Raw genomic sequence first — 19,753 nt, 5'->3', positions numbered from 1 at the left:
GAAGGGAGGACGAAGCACAAAATTCAGCGTTGCATGTTATTAGAAATGTCTTTACCGAAGGTCCGGGAGGCCCCTGAGGGCCAATGCTGTCCTGGGTGCATGTGCAGGAGTGGGGCAGGGATGGACACTTGGCCTCATCTCTCTGAAAAGAAAGACAGAAGATAAAGACATTTGGAAAGAGAAACACACACACACATATACTTTAACCTCTGGATAATTAAGACCATGCTTTGGCACACTACAGAATACAAGGGGTAAAATGGAAATCCTTGATGTAACTTTGTGACAGTGTCCTGGCAAGCGCCTGTTGTTTTGACTTTGCAAAGACATTAAGAAGAAGTGACGGTTTAGTAACCCATCAAAGGTCATGGTGGAACAGTGGCTTATGAACAAAAGCTGTTAAGTCTCTGCTGGGCCCTAAGACCAGATGCTCAGTGACAGTGGCAGACTTTGTCCACATTTTTGGAAAGAAGTCTTTGATATAATTAGTTACATAACAACACTGGAATCATTGAGGTGATTTAGTAATATCTGATGCAAATTATAGTTGAATGACTTATAATTAGGTGAATGTGCATGCATCCTGCATTTACCATACTTTGTCATAATGGATGACATTTACTGCCTGCTTCGTCATCTAAAGGAGGTCTAATTTTCGTGTAATTGGGGGATCAAACTGGCAACGGTCCGATAAGCAAAAATTACACAGAATACAAGGTTCTATTCAGTTCAGCTTAAGCCTCTTAATGTTAACAGCATTCTACTCATCAGCCTAAGAACTACATACTAGCACACATGAATCTCTGAAAGGGGATGTATGTTGAGTCCTGCAGTATATACAGATTCACAGTGTTCCTTCTACTATTAACATTAAACCACAGCTTAGAAGAAAGAACCCATGAGATCAATTGTTAAGTTTTACATAATTCCCCCCAGATACTTCCCCTACAGATGGCGTTCCTTAAATGACACTTGTTCTTACTGTGGCGGGCAGGTCGCAGCATTTGTCTCGGCTGATCCAGCTCAAGCTGCAGATAATATCGAACATCTGGAGCTGGAACTACACAGCAGAAGAAAAGACAAATAAAGGGGTGTTACAAATGGCTCTCATTAGTGATAAAAATGCACAGTTGTAAAAGGACAACAATGAGTTCCTTTAAAGAAACAAAGAGATGCAGGCTCTCATCCCTGCAGCACCCCAGGGGAGCAGTTAGAAATTAATTGTGCATCTCTACGCACAAGAGGTTTTTGGATATTGATACATTGGAAACTTTTTTTTCAAGCCTTCCAATTTTTGTCATTTTTGCTTACTGTCGCAGACTGCCTCTTTCCTCCTCCAGACTTGACCATCTTGCCAAGCACTTCATAGCCATCCAGTGTGATGTTGTTGGCCTCCTTGATGGGCTTCTCTGCCACCTCTTGGCAGTCCACGTTCATCTTGACTTTCTCTGGAGAGACGGTGATGTGGAGCTGCAGGAGGGAGCGGATGGAGAGAGGGCACTATTAACAAACCATTCTTGTCTTCCTTATACTTCACATCTGCAAACTTTGTTGCAGCACACACATTTGGCAAAGAGTACTAAGCACGTTGGAGCTTTAGAAGAGCTGTTTGGCATACATTTCTATTTGAAAGTGGCATGATTGCCTTTTTTAAGTAGGATGGGAAGTTATTTAAGAAAGTGCAACCATAAGGCCAGAAACAACCTCTGTGAACCTCTCTAAGCCATGTTGTCTGAAGACTATTAAGATGCTGATACTGTGTTTCATGTAATTGCTAGATTCAGGGATGTTTAGTCTCTGCAGAACCACGTTAATTATAGATTCTGATATTACCCCAGAGTGGTTACTGATTTGGCATGGTGCTGCTGTTTGATGCCTCTAAAGATGAATGGACTATGAAAAAACAAAATATACAATCACTGGCATTTCAAAGCTGTAGTCTGTGATTGTACGAGAACAAAGAATGTGAATGTGAAGTGAAAAGTTTCCTGTCTAGAGATCTCTGCTCCACATCTTGAAACGATACAACCTGTGGTGTGCCATCAAAAAGTCCTACATTTTCCATACTTTCCCCTCACAGTTGCAAATTTACCCCTGATCAGGAGTCAGACAAGCTTTCTTTATGTCAGGAAAAGCAAGCTACCATTTCTTTCTACAAAGCCATACCAACCACAGACTAGGCCACAGCTCTTGGCAACCAATCACAAAATTACAGTTCACTTCCTTGGCAACAGAAAAAAGTATTTGGCGACCACAAAGAGGGAGGGGGTGTCGTTTATCCTGGGATCCTGGCCTGGATATGTTACACCATGATGCTCGTAATGGCTAACCAAAACAGTTTTGGATGATATATTGGGATTGCAAATGCTGAGCATGTATACATTACCTCACTGACCAATAAGTAAACACACAAAAGCACATTAGATACTGGAAAATAAGGCCTCAGATGAACTAGCCTTTTAGTGACCAGTGGTCCCTCAGTTGATGCTCTTTGTTAAGTGATCAGGTTGTTCTGCAGGAAAGCGTTGACAGATGCACAATTTGCGTTCACCAATTGTTTGCACATTAGGTTTCACTGCGCTCCATTGTGTCAACACACAGTCAAAGAACAGTAAGTCTTCAGGCTGACAATGTTTCTGCTCCAATACACTTGACATAGCTCAATGAATTCTATCAGACCAGAATTTATTGTACTTGGCTTTTACTGGCTTATCCATCATTTCATATTCCTGAGATTTGAGGGCCCAGTGCCTTTCATTTCATGCATGCACTACTCAGCAGGTGAGAGTTTTAAAGAGCCCATATTATGCCATTTTTGGGGTTCGTATATTTAATCTATGTACCTACTTTTGTACGTCTGTTTTCATGTACTGCTCCTCCTGGCTCCCTCTACGCTCTGAGTCCATCAGCTACGCTCTGCTGAGCCCCCACTGTTAGACCCCACGTGGGCCAAGTCTGCTCTGATTGGTCTGCCGATCCGCTCTGTCGTTATTGGTCAGTTGCTCAGCATGCTTCTCGGAAATTTCAACATGAGCTGCAGGGCTTGCCACAACGAGCCAATGGGCTTAGATCAGTGACCTCACACTGACAAAGACGTCGCACTGACAATTTTTTATTGAGGGGGGCTAGAACCGAGCGTTACATGCAGCTAATGCTACAGCTAACAGGAGGACGTAGGAGAAGCCGCGTTTCCACAGACTTTGAATTTTTGCACATAGATGTGCCTAAACATGCACAGGACACATGGAAAACACACTAAAGGGCATATAAAACCAGAAAAAGCTGAATATGGGACCTTTAACATTGCATCCAAGAGTCAATAGTTTTAATTGCGAGTAGAGGGAGATCCATAATCAGCATGGAACCTCCATCAGATTGCTGTTTCAATGCAAACAATATTGGGCACATCATAATCATGATCTCATGTATGGGACGCCTCCATGTCTGATCTGGCATAGAAAATAATCAAGACTAAGTGAAGATCTTTGGGAAGAGAATTGAATACACAATTTCCTGACTTTCTTGTGTGTTTTTAGTGTCAGTGTGTTCACTTGTACAGGTCACAGATAAAAAGTAGATTCATGTCCAATAGAAAGTCGTCACAAAAGGCAGCACAATAAGTGCTTTCAGTGGATGTTTTGGCAAACACCTCCTTCTCTCTCTTAATTAGTGTATGCATGTATTGGCATGAATCTCTGACAGGAAAGTTTGAAGGACTGAGTTCAAGGTTTTTGTGGGTTTTGTTTTTTTTCCGCTTAGAGGCCAATTGCAGTTCTCAGTGACCACAGCGAATTGCATGTTCATATTTTGCCAGTTTATCCCTGAACACGAGTAGTCACTGCAACTCATGGAAAATGTCCTCTTCACTTCAGTTAACAGGAAGGTTCCCACTGTGGACTCCCACCCCTTGAGTGTGGGAGGGGATTCCCCTGCGGCCTAGTGAGTGGCTAGCATCTGCTCAAGTAATCGCTGAGAGCTTTCCCACATGTGCAGCTAGCAGGAGAACATGACCCCTCCAGCCTGGGTTACTCTTTATTAACCAGCCTGAGGAGCTGAACTGTACAAGCACTCAGTTCAAATGAGAAAATACTGGTGGGGTGGATTTGAAAGGATTTGTTGTTTCTGACTGAAGCCAATAATTAGTTTATCCGACAACACTGGAATTGAGGCTTGAGATATGCTACAAGGCAAATCCATGATTAAAGATACCAGAAATGAAAGGTGCTGCTGAAATGGTAGATAGTGGAAGTAGTTGCTCTTGAGCAGTCCTTAGTCTTCTGTATTGTGATGGCCAGAGCTTGTCCCTAACATGTGTAAATGAATTAAGATGTTGTTGCATTTTGGACTGTTGGTCAGACAAAACAAGACATTTTTAGATACAACCAATGGCTTGAGGGACATTTGACATATTTTTGAATTTACTAAAACCGATAGGGGAAAGGATTAAATAATTGGACACGAAAAAATTATAAAGATGCTACCATCAGGAAGCTAATGAAAACAATTCTTAGTTGAAGCTCTAATTCATATCTAAAACACAAAGATCAGCTTGTAATTTAGGGAGTTTGATATGTTTACCTCATACATGGAGAGTATATTCAACAGACATTTGTGACAACCCTAAAGGTCACTTTGAGTATGGACACACATACAAACACACACAGAAAAACGCTGAGGTCACTTTGTAATAGCCATGGACGGAGTGTTGGCAAACCACTTACAGCATGTAAACACATGCCACCACAGATGTTGGCAGTGGCATTTACTTAGCAGACCAGTAAATAAGTAGCTAGGTAGACCGCTGCAGAATCACAAACTCATGGAAGACCAACTACTGCACCACAAACTAGCCACCCAGTGTACAGGCAAGACTGCAGGCTCCACTCCATGGCCACAAACTGGGAGAACACACACTTAAGTACACACACAGATCAGGCTGCACTCCAACTAGACCAGCAGTGATGTCATTACTTCCAGTCATGACCAAACATTTCCAGGGTTCTGTTCATTCACCACGTTACCCTCCAATTAGTTGTGAAGATGCTAAATGGTCAAACTGAAATGCCCTTTACAGAAAACTCAAACTTGTTGGCCAATATGTCACATTCGTCAGATCCTTGGTTCAAAACTCTTCTCTGTAATATCAGGTAGTGGGCCATCTTTGGTGTTTGGTTATTGTCTGTTTATTCACTTTGATTACCTTAGAATGAAGAGAAAATGTAACTTTTGCTCTGAAAAAGAGGCCGTGCTGTCCTTGGGAACAAACTCAATACGATTGGACGTGGCTTTGAGTACATTGGAACCAGTCATTTTTCCACCAGCGATGAATCTAGCATCTTAAATCGTTCCAGGACGTTACTAAAATATAATGTCCTCTATTGTTCTGGTCTTTACTCCCCGCTGTGGTGTAACATATAACAGAGAATGTTTCATATTTGCTGCTGTTTTGAGTTGGACTGAAAGGGATTTGATGTCTCTGTTCACCTCTTGCTGCGCCCACAAGAGAACCCGTAATCTAACAATGCTGTTTATCATAGTTGTTAGCCTGGCAAGTGGGCTTAATCCAGGGGTTTGCAAACAATAACACTACTGCGGATGGTTATTGTTGTGAAGTGAGATGAAAAGAGTTGATAGATAGTTTGAAGAGTATTTGATGTTAAGGAACCTTTTTATGAGCATTGCCCTTGTGGAGATCAATTAATTGTTTTACATGAAAGGCAATTCGGATGGTTGCATGAGCATCTTTCAGAGTCAAGAAAATGACAATAAAAAAAACAATTTTCATCCGTGATTGAAGTTTTCAGCCAATAATCTGATTTTATAAAAAATTGGCCAAAGTCCTCCCACAACCACAAAGTGTCTTGATACATCTTCTAAGCGTTATACACTATTTTATTATATTTTAGGCAAAAGTCTAGAGAGGCATTGCAACTACTGCTTGCACAATGTTCAGTTTCCATGTTTTGGGATGGACTTTTCAGCTTTTCCAGCAGTCCTCTTTGCCTGTTCAAGCCTTTTTATCAAGTGTAAAAGCATCATCTTGATGTCATCATCTGAGTTCAATTGAACTGGACGTTTAACTACACCTATCTATAATGTATTTAAAATGAGTTCATATTTCAATTTAAGATTTATGTATGGAGGCTGTCGTCTCAGGCGGGCGGCCCGGGTTCACTTCCCACCTGTGGGACTCCTTCCCGCATGTCATTCCCCACTCTCTCTCCCTGATTTCCGACTCTATCCACTGTCCTATCTATCCATTAAAGGCACAAAAAACCCAAAAATAAATCTTCAAAAAAAAAAGAAAGACAGGAGATTTCCAGGCAAGGGATCTCTAATAAAATTTGTAACGTTGTTGCATAATGGTAAAAGAAAGACCTGACACTTATGAGGTTTTGGATTTTGTTGCATCAGTTTCAGACATTATTTTTCTTCATGTGTGTACTAACATTTTAGTTAGTAAGTGCAGAAGTGAAAAGCTGGAGAACTGTTTAAGTTAAATACCATACAGTTTTCTTATTTAGTTAAAAAAATGTGCAGAGTTTAGAGTCTGATTCCTGAATTAAAGCTAAATAAAAACAAACCATATATAACAACATATAAATAAAATATATATAAATAACATAAGTTTTGAGTCAGTGCCCTGACTAGTAACACAGAGAGAATTAGAATTAGAATTGTGTGTTTCTTATTCATATTGTGTGTTGGATAACCTGCTGCTGTAACGCCACAATTTCCCAGTTTGGGATCAATAAAGTAATTCTATTCTATTCTATTCTAATTAGATTAGCTTGGAAACCTCCAGTTTAAGCTCCTGTCTAGAAGTGGTCAGTCCCTAAGGGTTTACTGTAACAGTTTAAGTCCATGAGGTATTCAAATTTTCCATCAAAGTCTCTAAAAATGATTGAATAGCCTTACAAGGCATTATTCAAATCAACTTCCCATTGGTCTAAAAAAAGTAGCGTCAAATCACAAACAAAACATGACAGCAGAATCGAGACTGTGCCGACAGCTGAGAACTTTTGACAGGTAACATGAAACAGCCACATGGCTTTGCTTGGTAATCCTCTGAAAATGTAATTCAGCCTTCTTAAATGAAGCATACCGTCGCTCAGAGACATATGAATGGATTTGAAAATAATATCTGTGAAAGGAAGTGAAAAGAATGAAAACAATGTTCTGAATGTCCCCAGATCTAAAAAGGAAAATCAACAAGCCTGTAACCACAAAGGACAAACAGTCTGTCCTATGAAAGCCCGTCTTTAAAAAAAACATCACTCTGTGGCGAGCACAGCACTCCTCTCTTTAAGAATCATGCAGTGTGTTTACCTTGTGGAAGCTCCCATGGAAAACCCTCTTCACTTGCTCATCATTAAACACGGCTTTCTGGATCTCTCCTCGGGTGTCCTTGTTGTAGAAGGAGATTGTTTTGCTTGAAGCTGAAAAGAGAGGAGACTTTGATGAATCCCTGACAGTGTGTTACGATGCCGTCGCACGCAAAGCCCAGACAGGACTATAGAGAACACATGGGTGTGGAAAGAGGAACGGGATGGAGAGAAGGCTTGAAGGGATTAGGCCTATGCTTGTAATTATTTGCATGCATTCACCACGTGTGTAAAGCACTTTTGTAAATGACACTAATTTTGAAAATAAGGGCCTCATGTAGAGATAGAAAAACTCCAGTCGAATAGAAAATCTGAATATGATTAAGAGAGAGTTCATATTTATTTCTGTATGCTGACATTACTTTAGCATATATGTAATTCAAATCCTTTCTGAGATAGTGCCTTAACTTTGACTTTCTGTAACTGAGGTTTAGAAAGAAAGCAGCTAAAGTCATTTAAAAAAAAGGGTGTACAGCTGTGTGTGTGTTGGGTGAGCTACAGCAGATTCCCCCTCCAGCTGGGGGCCAAAACAGGATGGGAGGCTTACGGTTGACGGTGACCCCGACCTCAGGGTTGTTGTTTTTGTCGGAAATCTGCCAAATATCAAAAGGTTCAGAGGGTGTGTCGGGCAACAGGCGGAAGAGCAGGATGATGGTGTAGGATGGGGGAAGACCATCGGGATGGATCTCCCTGTTGTGTTAAAAAAACATGTGATGAGTCATTACTCAAGACTGTGCCCTCATTTCTCAAGCAATCCACAATGTCACAATTTGAAACCAGTAAGACCTTTACATCTTGCAACTATGACGCAGAATCCAGTCGTCAAGTAAGCCTCAGAAGCTGTAAATCATTGAGGGGTTTTTTTCTCTGGCTTTGCAGAAATTGCCCACATATTGGAAGTATTTTCTGTCCCCTCTCATTCGCTGCAGTTCAAAGTGCTCTAAATTGTGTGCGTTAAGATAATGACTCTGTCCACTCACACACAATATGCCTCATTTTAAACATATGACAAAGTGTGTAAGTAAGAGATTTAGATACCCTGCAGTAACCTAAGGCCACTCAAATGAGGCCCGGTGAAGAGGCAAAGCTCTCGGCCCAGGGGTTGTTTCTTTGGTCATTATGTGATTATGAAACAGGTGGGAGGAAGGCCTGGTTCAGGAACGTTTTAATTCCTCAACCAAATTATTTGGTTCCTCCTAGAAGCTCATATTCAAAAAGCTGTAACAATGAATAGGCACTGGGGAAGCGTCTTTGACTGTAGGGGCTATTGAACATCATTATAAGTAATGACTGGTGGGCTGAGCAGGATTATAGTGCACAGGAGATAAGACCAAAAGGCTGGGAACATGCATATGATGGGAATCACTCTTCCTCACTTTGACACACACACACACACACATATTTGTAAGTCTCAGCTCTTACTTGGTGGGCTGGTTTAGGAAGGAGTCTTTGTGCAGTCTGTAGGCAATGTAGCTGTTGAAGGAGCCGGTCTCCATGGATACACCGTTCATGCCGGCGAACGTCCGGTCAGTGATGTTGAAAGCCTCCAGCATCCTAAAGCCTGGAGAGAGTAAAAGAGTGGACTATTGCAAAAGCAAAACTTTCTTATAGCAACCATTTTAGTTATTGTAACAAGCTCTTTATGTAATAGCTCATATCTATGGTGATGATGTACACTTACCAGGAGTTGTGAACCCATTAATGTAAATCAGAGGACAAGCTGAAAAGGACAAAAGTTGTAGAGGGTTAAAACAGAGTCAGCTTTATAAAGTGTTCATCTGAGTGTTCATTCCCTGACTGTAGACTAGTAAATATATATATATGATTACGCAATATCTAATCATATGCAATGGTGATGTTTCAATAATATATCAGTGTTTTTCTTACTGGAAGTGGCCGTTTCACAGATGAAGGTGATCAGGTTGTCCTGGATCTTGTCAAACTCGTCGTAGTCGTTCACAACAAACACGTGTCTCTCACTGGGCTTGCTGCCGATAACTCTCAATTCTGTCATGTCCACATCGGCTACTCCAACCACAAACACACTGTAGCCTGTGGGAGCGAAACACACACGCGTTAAAAAAAAAAAAAACAACAAAGACTATTGTTAGGCTTCCAATAACCACAGGCAGTTTCATCGCTGTTGGGATTATTAAAGAGTTTATAAAATCAGCCACAATCTTTGGCTCCCGTGAAGGAAATCGAAGTTTGGGAGCAAAATGGGAATTCGGATAATCCGAAACAGCTCTGTTACATAGAGTACGCACTGTAGATATACAACGCAGACCAAAACACACATGGAGGTGATTTATAATTTCACACATACCAGAATGCTGCAGCCTTTCTGCACTCTTCTTTACTTCATCCTGGGACCGTCCATCTGTGACCACCACCAGCACCTTGGGGACATTCCTCCTCATGCCACTGTCTGAGGTGAAAACCTTCTCATAGACGTGCTTCAGAGCAACGCCTGGAGGAAGAGAGATGATATGATCAGTGAGAGAGCAGATGGAAAAATCTGAAAATGCATCTTCTCGGTAAAAACAGAGAAAATAGCACTCTTTTTTTAGTGGGGTACCTGTCTTTGTGTTGCCTCCTCTGTAGCGCACACCCTGCACCGCTGACAGAACTATGCCCTTGTCATGATAAGTGTTCAGCTTGAACTCAGTCTTGGCTTCATCACTGTACTGGACAAATGAAACCTGAACAAAGACAACAAATGAGACGTTTACTAAAAGAACATCCAAGAAATAGCAAAACACACTTTAAACACTGCTTAATGTGAGGCCTGAGCAGAGGAATAGACATTTAAGAGAGCACCCAGATTTATGCTGACCTGCATGCCTTTAGGACTGATGACATCAAAGGCTCCTGTCATGCTCTTGACAAACTGGATCACTTTGTGGAAGCTGTCATCTCCGATACTCCAGGAGCCATCAATGAGGAAGACGAGGTCTGCCTTGGCACCTTTGCAAACTGCCAGTGCAGGAACAGTGATGTTAATTTAAACCTATATCTACTATGCCAAAGGAATTCTTTTTACAGAGCTCAAATGCTAAAGCTCTCCTCACCGTCCAGTGCAGGAGGGACTGTTGCTGGAGCAGGTGGGGTGGGAGGCTCAGTTGGCACCTCTGTGGGTTTGACCACTGCAAGAAGAAGAAACAGAAATTAAAAAATGGCAAACTATACTGAGAGACTGATAACACAAAAGATGTTGTATGAGCCAGTAGCTTCTACCAATGTGTACAAGATTGTGAATTATTTGCATTAAATTGGCATAGTCATGGTTATCTTACATGTCCTCTCCTTCACACTAACACCAGGTCCCTCCAGGTTGGGGGTTTGGGCGTACACTGTGGCGTTGTAGAGGGTGTCAGGGGTCAAGCCATCAAAGCAGTGAGTGCTTTCTGATCCTCTGACAGTGATCTCCTGAGCTCCACTTTTAGAGGCTTAAGAACAGGAAAATCCAGATTAGACAAATTGTAACTACCCTTTGTCTTATAATTTCAATGTCTAATTCAAAAATACATTCATAGTGGTTCATAGAGATTAAGACTTACTGTCAAAAGGATTGACTTTGAGTCTGTAGGAGGTGGCAGCTCTGTGAGGGGCCCATCTGAGGCAGAAGGAGTCATACCCAACATTGTAGGTTGTCAGGTCCGTCACATTCAGGTACACTAAAGGGAAGCATTGGCCTTAGTACATATTGTTCTTTCACAAAAAACATTTGACAATTGAAAGCTGCAAACACCCATTCTGTGCTAATAAACCTGTCAATGAAAAATAAAACAGCACAATCAACGTACATGTGGTGCCTTGTCCAATCAGAGGTTCACTGAGGCCTGTGCTGTACTGCGCCTGCACCTGCAGGTCATAGGTGGTTCCAGGTTTCAGGTTATGCAGTTGGTGGGTGGTCACGTCTCCAACCACCGCCTCTGAATACTCATCAGAGCCTAAAAGGAGACAATAAGGGGGGAAAAAAAGTGTGTTAAAAAAGAATCTAAATAAATTGTATTGTTATATTCAATTAACAAACACATTCATACCCTCGGGCTTGTAAATCAGCTTGTATCCACTAACTCTGGAAGGGGCAGGGTCCCAGGACACCCTGAAGCGTGTGTACCATTCGTCAGACACGCGAAGATTTCTGGGGCCAAGCATACCCACTGCCAGAGACAAGACAAGACAAGACAGCGCATTAAACACCTTTTTTTTTTTACATTGGGAATGAATCTCAGTGTATTCACTCACAGGGGAATTTCATTATTATTCCATATCAGCCTTTGGAGTCAGATTAATATATTTAACATCCTGTCACCAACAGGATGATAAATTCAACCACATCAGAGGAAATTGGAAAACAAAATATGAGCCGCCTCAAGGAATGGAGTGTGATTATGATATGTAAAAGGTTTCCTTTGTTTAAGAAACTAAATTAGGCAAGACAGTGGCCAGAACTGCAGGCATGAGATTTCCCTCTCTGGAGTACAGCCAGTTCATAATTCTCTGGCTAAGACTCTTGGTTCTTTTGGCCTTGATGAACAGTCAAGAATCTCAATTATTTCACTTCTCCTGCAATGATTGAGGTTCCTAATCAATGAATAAGTCTTTTCAGATTTTCTGCTTTTGTTTCCCTTCCCTGTTGGGTGCATACGTGTGTGTGTGTGTGTGTGTGTGTGTGTGTGTGTGTGTGTGTGTGTGTGTGTGTGTGTGTGTGTGCTGCAGTTTATTCTGCCTGTATGTCAGTGTGCTTTGTTTTTTTCACATTCCAAATGATCTTTGAAATTAACATGTAAATTGCCGACATTTGCTAGATTATACCTGTGCGTCCATCTCCTTCCAGCTCTCCTCCTGGTCCATCACTGTAGATGGCAGTCACTTTGATATTATAAGGAGTGTCTGGATCCAGGTTCTGCAGGACCACATTGTTTCTGTTCCCTGGTACTGTAGTCTACAAGAGAAGAGACACAACACAAGAAGAAGGGGATCAATACAAGGATGAATGTGGAGCGGATTATGAGAGAAATGATATAGATTTGTATACAATAGATATAGAATAGATAGAAGTTAATAGATTTTCTAAAATAATGGAATGGTGTGCAATTATGAAGATGCTTACAGATTCCTCAATGGGGTCTCCTGTAGTCTGGGCATAGGTGATGCGGTACTGCACAACAGGACCTTCAGCGTGTTCCCAGTTCACAGTGAGACTACTGGTGGTTGGGTCATATACTTGCATGTTCCTTGGGCCACCTCTGGGCACTAAGTGTGGAGGAAAACAAGTCGGATTAATTACCTGTAAAAGCACCTCACTGTCTCACGAGTACTGCCTTTCAGTGTGACGAGTACACAGCTATGGGTATATTAGAATTGCACATAGCATGACTCCATAGGGCAGTTAAGATTGTTTTGCTACTTGATCACAGTCTTTAAAACACACTGGTCTAGGTTCTTACATGTCTTTCCATCATCACTGATAATAGGTCCCTCGCCATCGCTATAAATAGCAACAACTCCGACATTGTACGGAGTGTCTGGGATCAGCTGCTGCAGCACAGTTGTAGTCGTGCTACCTGGTACCAAAACCTGAACAAAGACAGAAAACACATCAGGTGTCAACACATTTGGAGAGTTTTGTTGAAGCATGCATTTTCAGTATTAAGTCCTAAACTAGTCACTCAAAATGGTAAATGTGTTTATTTTCCTAAAATCCTTAGCTGTAGTCTTTGAGTATTTAGAAAAGCGCTATATAAATCTAATTTCTTATCATTATTATTATTATGATTCAAATCCCCTGGGCAACACATACACAAAGAAACAAGTGTGCCCCTCTTCTGACAGCTGCTTTTGTTGTACACTACGTCTTACGCCTTCCTCTTACTAAATCGGCCCTTGCTGTCAGCACTAAGTGAAAGGAAGAGCCAAACAACCCTTTAAAGTTTGACAGCTGGCACCGCAGTTTAACCCAGTGTGACAGTGACGGCAGCTGATTACATAGGAGCTGACCCCCCCCCCCCCCACACACACACACACACACACACACACACACTCTCTCTTGCTGTAATTGTTATTTAGACTGAGAAAGATAAGTGCTCCTAGAGGGCTCTGGCCCGGCGATAACCTCTGTGAGCAAGTGAAGCAAATGGGTAAGTAAATCTGCTAACTGTCTCTTTTAATGTTACATGAAAATGTAACAATGACCAGGTGGATACTTAAGTTTTGTCTCGACTGCATCACTCACAGCCTGCTCCATTCTCCCCTGGTCAAAAATGTACTGAGGTGCTTTAAAGTCTCAGAGTAAGAATAATATTACATGCAACACCAGTAAAGCTGGTAATTCATGCTACAAATCTCCAGCTGATGTTCAATTTGGCGGTGCTGGCTGAGAAAGACCACATTGCCACTGATGCACATCTTTGGATCTAGCCATGGAAAGGCGCCTGAGCCTGCCATGTGCAAAGACACAGGGATAACAGCAGAGCACTCCTCTCCATCGTTAAACTAGAAAGTGGCTCAAACATCAAAGCCCATGTTTTAAGTGTCACAGAGAAGAAACCATTCTTAATTTTTGCAGTCTTTCATGCAGATGCCCGAGAAGGCTTATGATGAGATGTCTAGTAGCGCTTCAAATGTTGACTGAGGATTCTTTAAACCACCAAGAAATCCTTTGCACATGATGATGTGGGCACACTGACTCCAGATGTCGCATATAAGGTGCTAAGAACTGAACGTGCATACTTAGAATCTTTGCGTTAATGAACACAGTTGGGATTAAACCTTGTATTCAGCTGTCATTAACTGCACATATGCATGCATTAAAAAACACTTATATGGACCATTTGGTGAACAGACTAATGTTTTCCTTTTAAACTTAAAGATGAGGCTGTTAGGATGGTTACTGATTGGCAGAGTTAAAACAATTCAGAGGTTTTTTGGTTGCTGTTTGTTTTTTGTCTTTTTTTTTTTCAATCCATATGTGCTATACGACACTTATTCCACCACAGTGAATGGAAACTCACCGACTCCGAGGGCTTGGCCCCATTCAGAGGAGAATAGACCACCCGGTACTCCTGGACTGGGCCTGTGGCAGCCTCCCAGCGAACATTCAGAGTGTTGGTAGTCGGGTTGAAAACCTGGATGTTCCTGACAGGGAGACGCTCCACTGCCGAGCCAGGAATGTTGGTTGGTGCGAGTGTAATAATAGGTAGAGACAAAGATAAGAAAGGAAAAGGTGAGGGTGAGGGTCATGGTGAGTCAAATCAAAAAGAGTGGTGAGAGGATGATTGTTCAGAGTAAAGAGTGTTGACAGAGCGAGGTTAAAGGCCAGCCATTAAGGCGGTTTTGTACAGATGAAGAAAGAGGATGAGTAAGGCAGAGGAGACAAAAACAACCAGATTGCTAAGGTCAGGTACTGACAGGTAAATGGGGAATGGACAGGGGTCAAGAAATTAGAGGTTTAAACCATCAATTACACAACAACAACAAGCGGTAAAGAAGTCCAACACAAACACATGTAGTGTATTCCTATTGCTATATGTTCTGGCACTTTTAACTTTTACTTCTGTAGTTTTATGAGGTGTTTACAAGTGTTTAAATCAAACAATTTTAAATCACTTTACTTGTGCTATTGTCATTCTCCCTTTGTCTTATTTAACAGAAACATGGTCCAGACTCATTTTGAGGACAGAGGAGCCCAGTGACTACATGAGAACATTTCAATAAAGCGGAAACAATGCTGCCCAGCAACCAACACAGACAAGTTAAGGACATCATTTAACAATACCGCTATCACCAGGACACTTCCTTTCAGTGCCCTAAAGGTTAATGAAAAGGATAAACAAGGCGTATGTGCAGCTCTGTGTGAAGCTCGCCTTCTTAAAAAACAAAACAAAGCAGATGTTCAGAGGCTTTGTGCCGCTCGCCATAATAACCCAATAAACGCAGGGGAAAAACGCAGTGGGCGAGCTTCCGTAAATTAAAGTTTCACACACCAAAGCCCACTGCCTAGAAAGCTGTTTTGAATTTAAAGGCTGAGAGGAAGGAGATAGAAAGCTGAGAGAGCTAGAGCTTGAATTTGAGAATAAATGAGCAACCGCAGTTTGACCGGAGATGACACCACTTTCTAATAAAGCTGCAAGGTCAGCAGTTAGAGGTTCTTCGGCTGATGTACTGTACATACTGTATAAAAGATTGTTAATATGTCTAGGAAAAAGCAACAGAACATGAGGGACCATTACTACAAAGGGGAAAATGTGGGTAACAGTGGCAGGAATGGAGCGTGACCTTAGCCAAGTGAGTCGAGAGCCATAAAACATATAATGCTCTCCATTCATTTCTAACCCCCCTTCTGTTTCTTTTTCCCAAAGGGGAGCCAATTACTCAATAAATCCCCTCCCCCTCGTGCCCAGACCCACCATTATCCTGACCACTACCCTTCATTCCAACCTATAAATGGACAATATTACGGTAAAGAGAGAGGAGACACCATTATAATCCTGCCAACGCGGAGGAATTCCTTCCGACGCAATCACTCCGCAAAATGCTGACTCACTCCCAGCAGAGATTGCTGGTTTGAAATTGTGGGAGAAGCTGGAAAGTCTGTGTTCTTCTATGAAATTTAAACGAAGCTAACAGAGTTCAAAACTGTGACTTTTTGTTCTCTTTTACGTTACATTTTGTTACATGCATGGTGTGAAATAAGTTTTTCAATCATTTGCCTCTGGAATGACACATGGCATTTGATTAGTTGGGCTTAGATTACAGGTTTTGAAAGAGTTTGGATTTTATTTTGAAACAAAACAGTCATAAATGGCCGCTTTATTGACAGACAGAAACCAATCCAGAAACTAAGGCCAATGAGTTCACTCTGGACAGACATGAATTGATTTCTAAGTAAGGAAAAGTAAATCCCCAATCTCAATGACAAGCTGTCATTCCCCAAGTTCCTCTTCTCAGTCAGCTATTCTAAATCTTGAAAGCAGTCATTCAAGCATGTTAGTTCTGCCCCTAAACATCCCTGCATGAATCACTATTTTATCTTGTGACTTTCTCCAATGATTGCATGTATGCAGTGCTTACATGTTTTGCCATTCTCAGACATGCGTTGTCCCTCTCCAGCATTATAGATAGGAACCACAGTTACAGTGTAGACTGTGTCAGACTGCAGGTTCTTCAGCACTGTTTTCAAAGTGCTGCCTGATACCTGGACCTGGAGAGAAATAAACACAACAAGCTCAGGTTGTGCTCTGGTCACTACAGGAAAGGGTGATAGTTTAAAAAAAACTTCAACATCTTTTGATGCAGCATTGTCCAGCTTACCATCTCTTCTTCTCCTCCTGCTGCAGGGACATAGAAGATCTTGTACTGACGCACGTTGCCCTCAGCAGCCTCCCACTGGACATTCAGGGTGTTGGTTGTGGGGTCAGTCACTTGCAAGTTCCTAACACCACCCAAAGGCTCTGAGATGAGATGAAGAAATAGTGAGTTAATACTGCACATTCAGCAAAAAGACATCAAACTACAATAGCTTCACCCATTTATTATTATAAGTGTCACTGCCCATTTGTGACCACCTTTACTAGGCGGGGAACTTACTGGTCTTTCCTACTCCGTTCAGATCCTGGCTGACTCCTTTGGCATAGACTGCTACCACGTTGATGGAGTATTCGGTGTCAGGGGTCAGCTTGGGAAGCAGGACAGTGGTTTTCTTTCCTCCAACCTGGCTCTGTTTTGGCAAGAATAAATGTAAGCTTCCTTATCTTAAATCCTCTTTAAAAATATCATCACTCAGGATTCATTGTTCATCTGTTCACAGTTAAAGCTGACTAGTCTGTTCATTCCTTGTGTATTTTTACATCTGTCTTTCAACAGTTTAGACTCTTGTGGCTCTAGTATACACAGTGGGAAATGATATTTGATCAGTTTCTAGAATGGGATAAAAAGTTTTACAACTCTCCATGTGTGCCGTAACTTCATGTCAATATCTTGATGGAGAGATTACTACCTGGAAAATACTTGTCTATAAACACTTCAGAGGAAGAATGTTTTGAGTTTTTTGGATAAAACATTTAGCTTACTAGCCAAGGTAAATCTGTAGCTGATGGCAGAAACAGTCGGATGTCTGATCATAAACAGTCAGGACTGGAGATGAATTTACTACATTACTTTTGGCCCAGGCATTGTGGGACAAAAAATTAACTCTAAATGGGAGGGGAAAGGATGTTTGTTTGTGGATGTGTGTGAGATAATGTATATAGCTGTACTTTCATGTCTACTTAACCCCCCGGGGGGGTTCATCTATCACTGTACAGCTCTGTCTCCGAAACAACTGGATAATTTTTTTAGCAGCAAAAAAAAAAAGAAGGCTACATCTTCAACATCTGGCACAGCATTCGTTTTTCTCGTACACAAGCGTGGAATGTGTGTCAGACATTTCCGAATACAGCCTTGATTTTCCAGACGAAATAATGAAAACCTCCCTGGATGATCTTTACTCATTGAAATCCTGACAGGGAATCAAGACTTCTTGGCTGATGCTAAGCTTGTTAGCTTCCAATTTTCCATCGACCTCTCAGTGTGATATCACACAGTCAATCAGCACAGAAAAATTTCATCAAGTACTAAGTAGGAAAGCATTCCATTTTATGTTAAAAGGGAAACTAATCGTCAACTTTGTGCAACACCAGATGAGCCAATGCTGAGTTTTTACAGAACTTCTGACAGCCATTTAGCTGCCCTCTCCAGTGTGACAAATGCTGGATGCCATCTGGGCCTTATTGAAAAAAAAGGTGAAATAGAGTGGAATAATAACCGGGTTAGCGCTTTGTGAAGCACTTTAAACACGATCTACTGCATATAATATATAACACCTGTAACAGAGTGCCCTGTCATTATACAAACATACATTATCTGACAGGGAAAATGCTTTAAAGGCGCAAACACACATAACTTAAAGATGCCAAAATAGCACAGAGTGCTGAGCGCAGCCATCAGAATACAGAGTACATGTAAAAATGTGAATGTTTAATATCTGGAGTGTCTGTTTACTGTCTCTCTTAGCTGTTTAATGATCAGCCCTACAAATATGTCATGTGAACTGTTTACCAGATTTAATTCCATCTCTTTTAAGCAACTCTCCACAGCCAGTAAATGTCAAGGAGTTGAGATGAAATAGTTTCAGTTGGCCGGGCCATTAACCATGGCTTTAAACAACTTATCAGTGTGGCTATCAATTTGTAGGCTTTTGTGTGTATAGTCACCACTAAGCACACATCAGGCTTTTCCTTTTTGACTCGCTTGGGGAAGTAATTAGAAATGTCTGACAGAAAATTGAAACCGAATATTTCACTTTCATCCAAAAATACTTTTGCACTTTAGTAGGGCAGCCAAGAGTCCATGACCAGCAAGAGACTTTTCCAGTCTCAGAATTAGAGAAAACAACTTGAAAGGTTTTGTCCACATTATGCTGTCACATCAGAATTGACTTAAAATATATCTAAAAGAATGCAACACCTTTGGTTGAGTTCAAGTTGCACACATATATTTCTCTGAAGGGGACTGAGTTCCAACAACGCAGACAAGAAGAGGATAAACAATAAGAAGATATTATGTGTTAGTCTGTGGTGTTACTTACAGTCTGGCTCTTGCCTCCAGCTGTAGGGACATAAGTGATCCTGTAGTTCTGTACACGGCCTGGAGCTGGATTCCATCTAGCATTCATGCTGGTGGTGGTTTCATTGAACACAACCAAGTTGGTTGGTGGTCCCTGAATCACTGGAAAACGCATTCACACACACATATATTGCAGTTACAACCATTTCAATATGTTTCTCCAATAAACATGAAAGCACTCTTTCAGTGGTTTCCTGAAAATGATCTTTTAAAGACGCAGTCCTTGATATCTTCAGCAGTTCTAGTTACGATTAGACTTGAGATTAGCTGACTAAATCATAACTTAACTTGCACTTTATCTACTTTACCGTGAAACACAGCAACCTAAAAGTCTAATACTACTGCTTTGTATCAAGTATTGCAGCTTTAAAGATGAAAAGACAAACCCAGTCTGGGATTTTTGTCTTTTCTGAAGCAGTGATGGATTCTCTTGAACAGCAATGGCTTGACGGAAAGATGACAATGAATGGACTGATTAATGCATGGATGAATGCGATGGAAAGATGGATGGATGAATGCGATGGATAGATGGATGGATAAATGCGATGGATAGATGGATTGATAAATGCGATGGATAGATGGATTGATAAATGCGATGGATAGATGGATGGATAAATGCGATGGATAGATGGATGGATGAATACAGGATGGATGATGGAATGGGTTTTGAAAAAAAAAAGGATTCAAATCCCTGTTTT

General features: G+C 41.4%; 1 protein-coding gene across 3 annotated transcripts in view; it reads right to left on the bottom strand.

Annotated features, from left to right (window-relative positions):
- Window positions 1-19,753, bottom strand: part of col12a1a (collagen, type XII, alpha 1a) — a 54,274-nt gene that overhangs the window by 9,001 nt on the left and 25,520 nt on the right. For all 3 annotated transcript variants that reach the window (XM_061062581.1, XM_061062582.1, XM_061062583.1), the window contains 24 exons: window positions 19,018-19,157; window positions 16,980-17,109; window positions 16,704-16,843; window positions 16,464-16,593; window positions 14,405-14,547; window positions 12,842-12,971; window positions 12,505-12,647; window positions 12,207-12,336; window positions 11,432-11,551; window positions 11,192-11,338; window positions 10,946-11,062; window positions 10,682-10,834; window positions 10,457-10,531; window positions 10,222-10,361; window positions 9,964-10,087; window positions 9,712-9,855; window positions 9,273-9,437; window positions 9,067-9,105; window positions 8,808-8,946; window positions 7,933-8,075; window positions 7,330-7,439; window positions 1,312-1,470; window positions 983-1,060; window positions 56-142 (listed from right to left, as the gene is read on the bottom strand). In XM_061062581.1, coding sequence (XP_060918564.1) covers window positions 56-142; window positions 983-1,060; window positions 1,312-1,470; window positions 7,330-7,439; window positions 7,933-8,075; window positions 8,808-8,946; window positions 9,067-9,105; window positions 9,273-9,437; window positions 9,712-9,855; window positions 9,964-10,087; window positions 10,222-10,361; window positions 10,457-10,531; window positions 10,682-10,834; window positions 10,946-11,062; window positions 11,192-11,338; window positions 11,432-11,551; window positions 12,207-12,336; window positions 12,505-12,647; window positions 12,842-12,971; window positions 14,405-14,547; window positions 16,464-16,593; window positions 16,704-16,843; window positions 16,980-17,109; window positions 19,018-19,157 — 3,026 coding nt within the window. The remainder of the gene's footprint in view (window positions 1-55; window positions 143-982; window positions 1,061-1,311; window positions 1,471-7,329; window positions 7,440-7,932; window positions 8,076-8,807; window positions 8,947-9,066; window positions 9,106-9,272; window positions 9,438-9,711; window positions 9,856-9,963; window positions 10,088-10,221; window positions 10,362-10,456; window positions 10,532-10,681; window positions 10,835-10,945; window positions 11,063-11,191; window positions 11,339-11,431; window positions 11,552-12,206; window positions 12,337-12,504; window positions 12,648-12,841; window positions 12,972-14,404; window positions 14,548-16,463; window positions 16,594-16,703; window positions 16,844-16,979; window positions 17,110-19,017; window positions 19,158-19,753) is intronic.

Source organism: Labrus mixtus, chromosome 18 (assembly GCF_963584025.1).
Source record: "Labrus mixtus chromosome 18, fLabMix1.1, whole genome shotgun sequence".
NCBI lineage: Eukaryota > Metazoa > Chordata > Actinopteri > Labriformes > Labridae > Labrus > Labrus mixtus.
The sequence above is the reverse complement of the archived record's forward strand: the minus strand, read 5'-3'. Positions and strand labels throughout refer to the sequence as shown.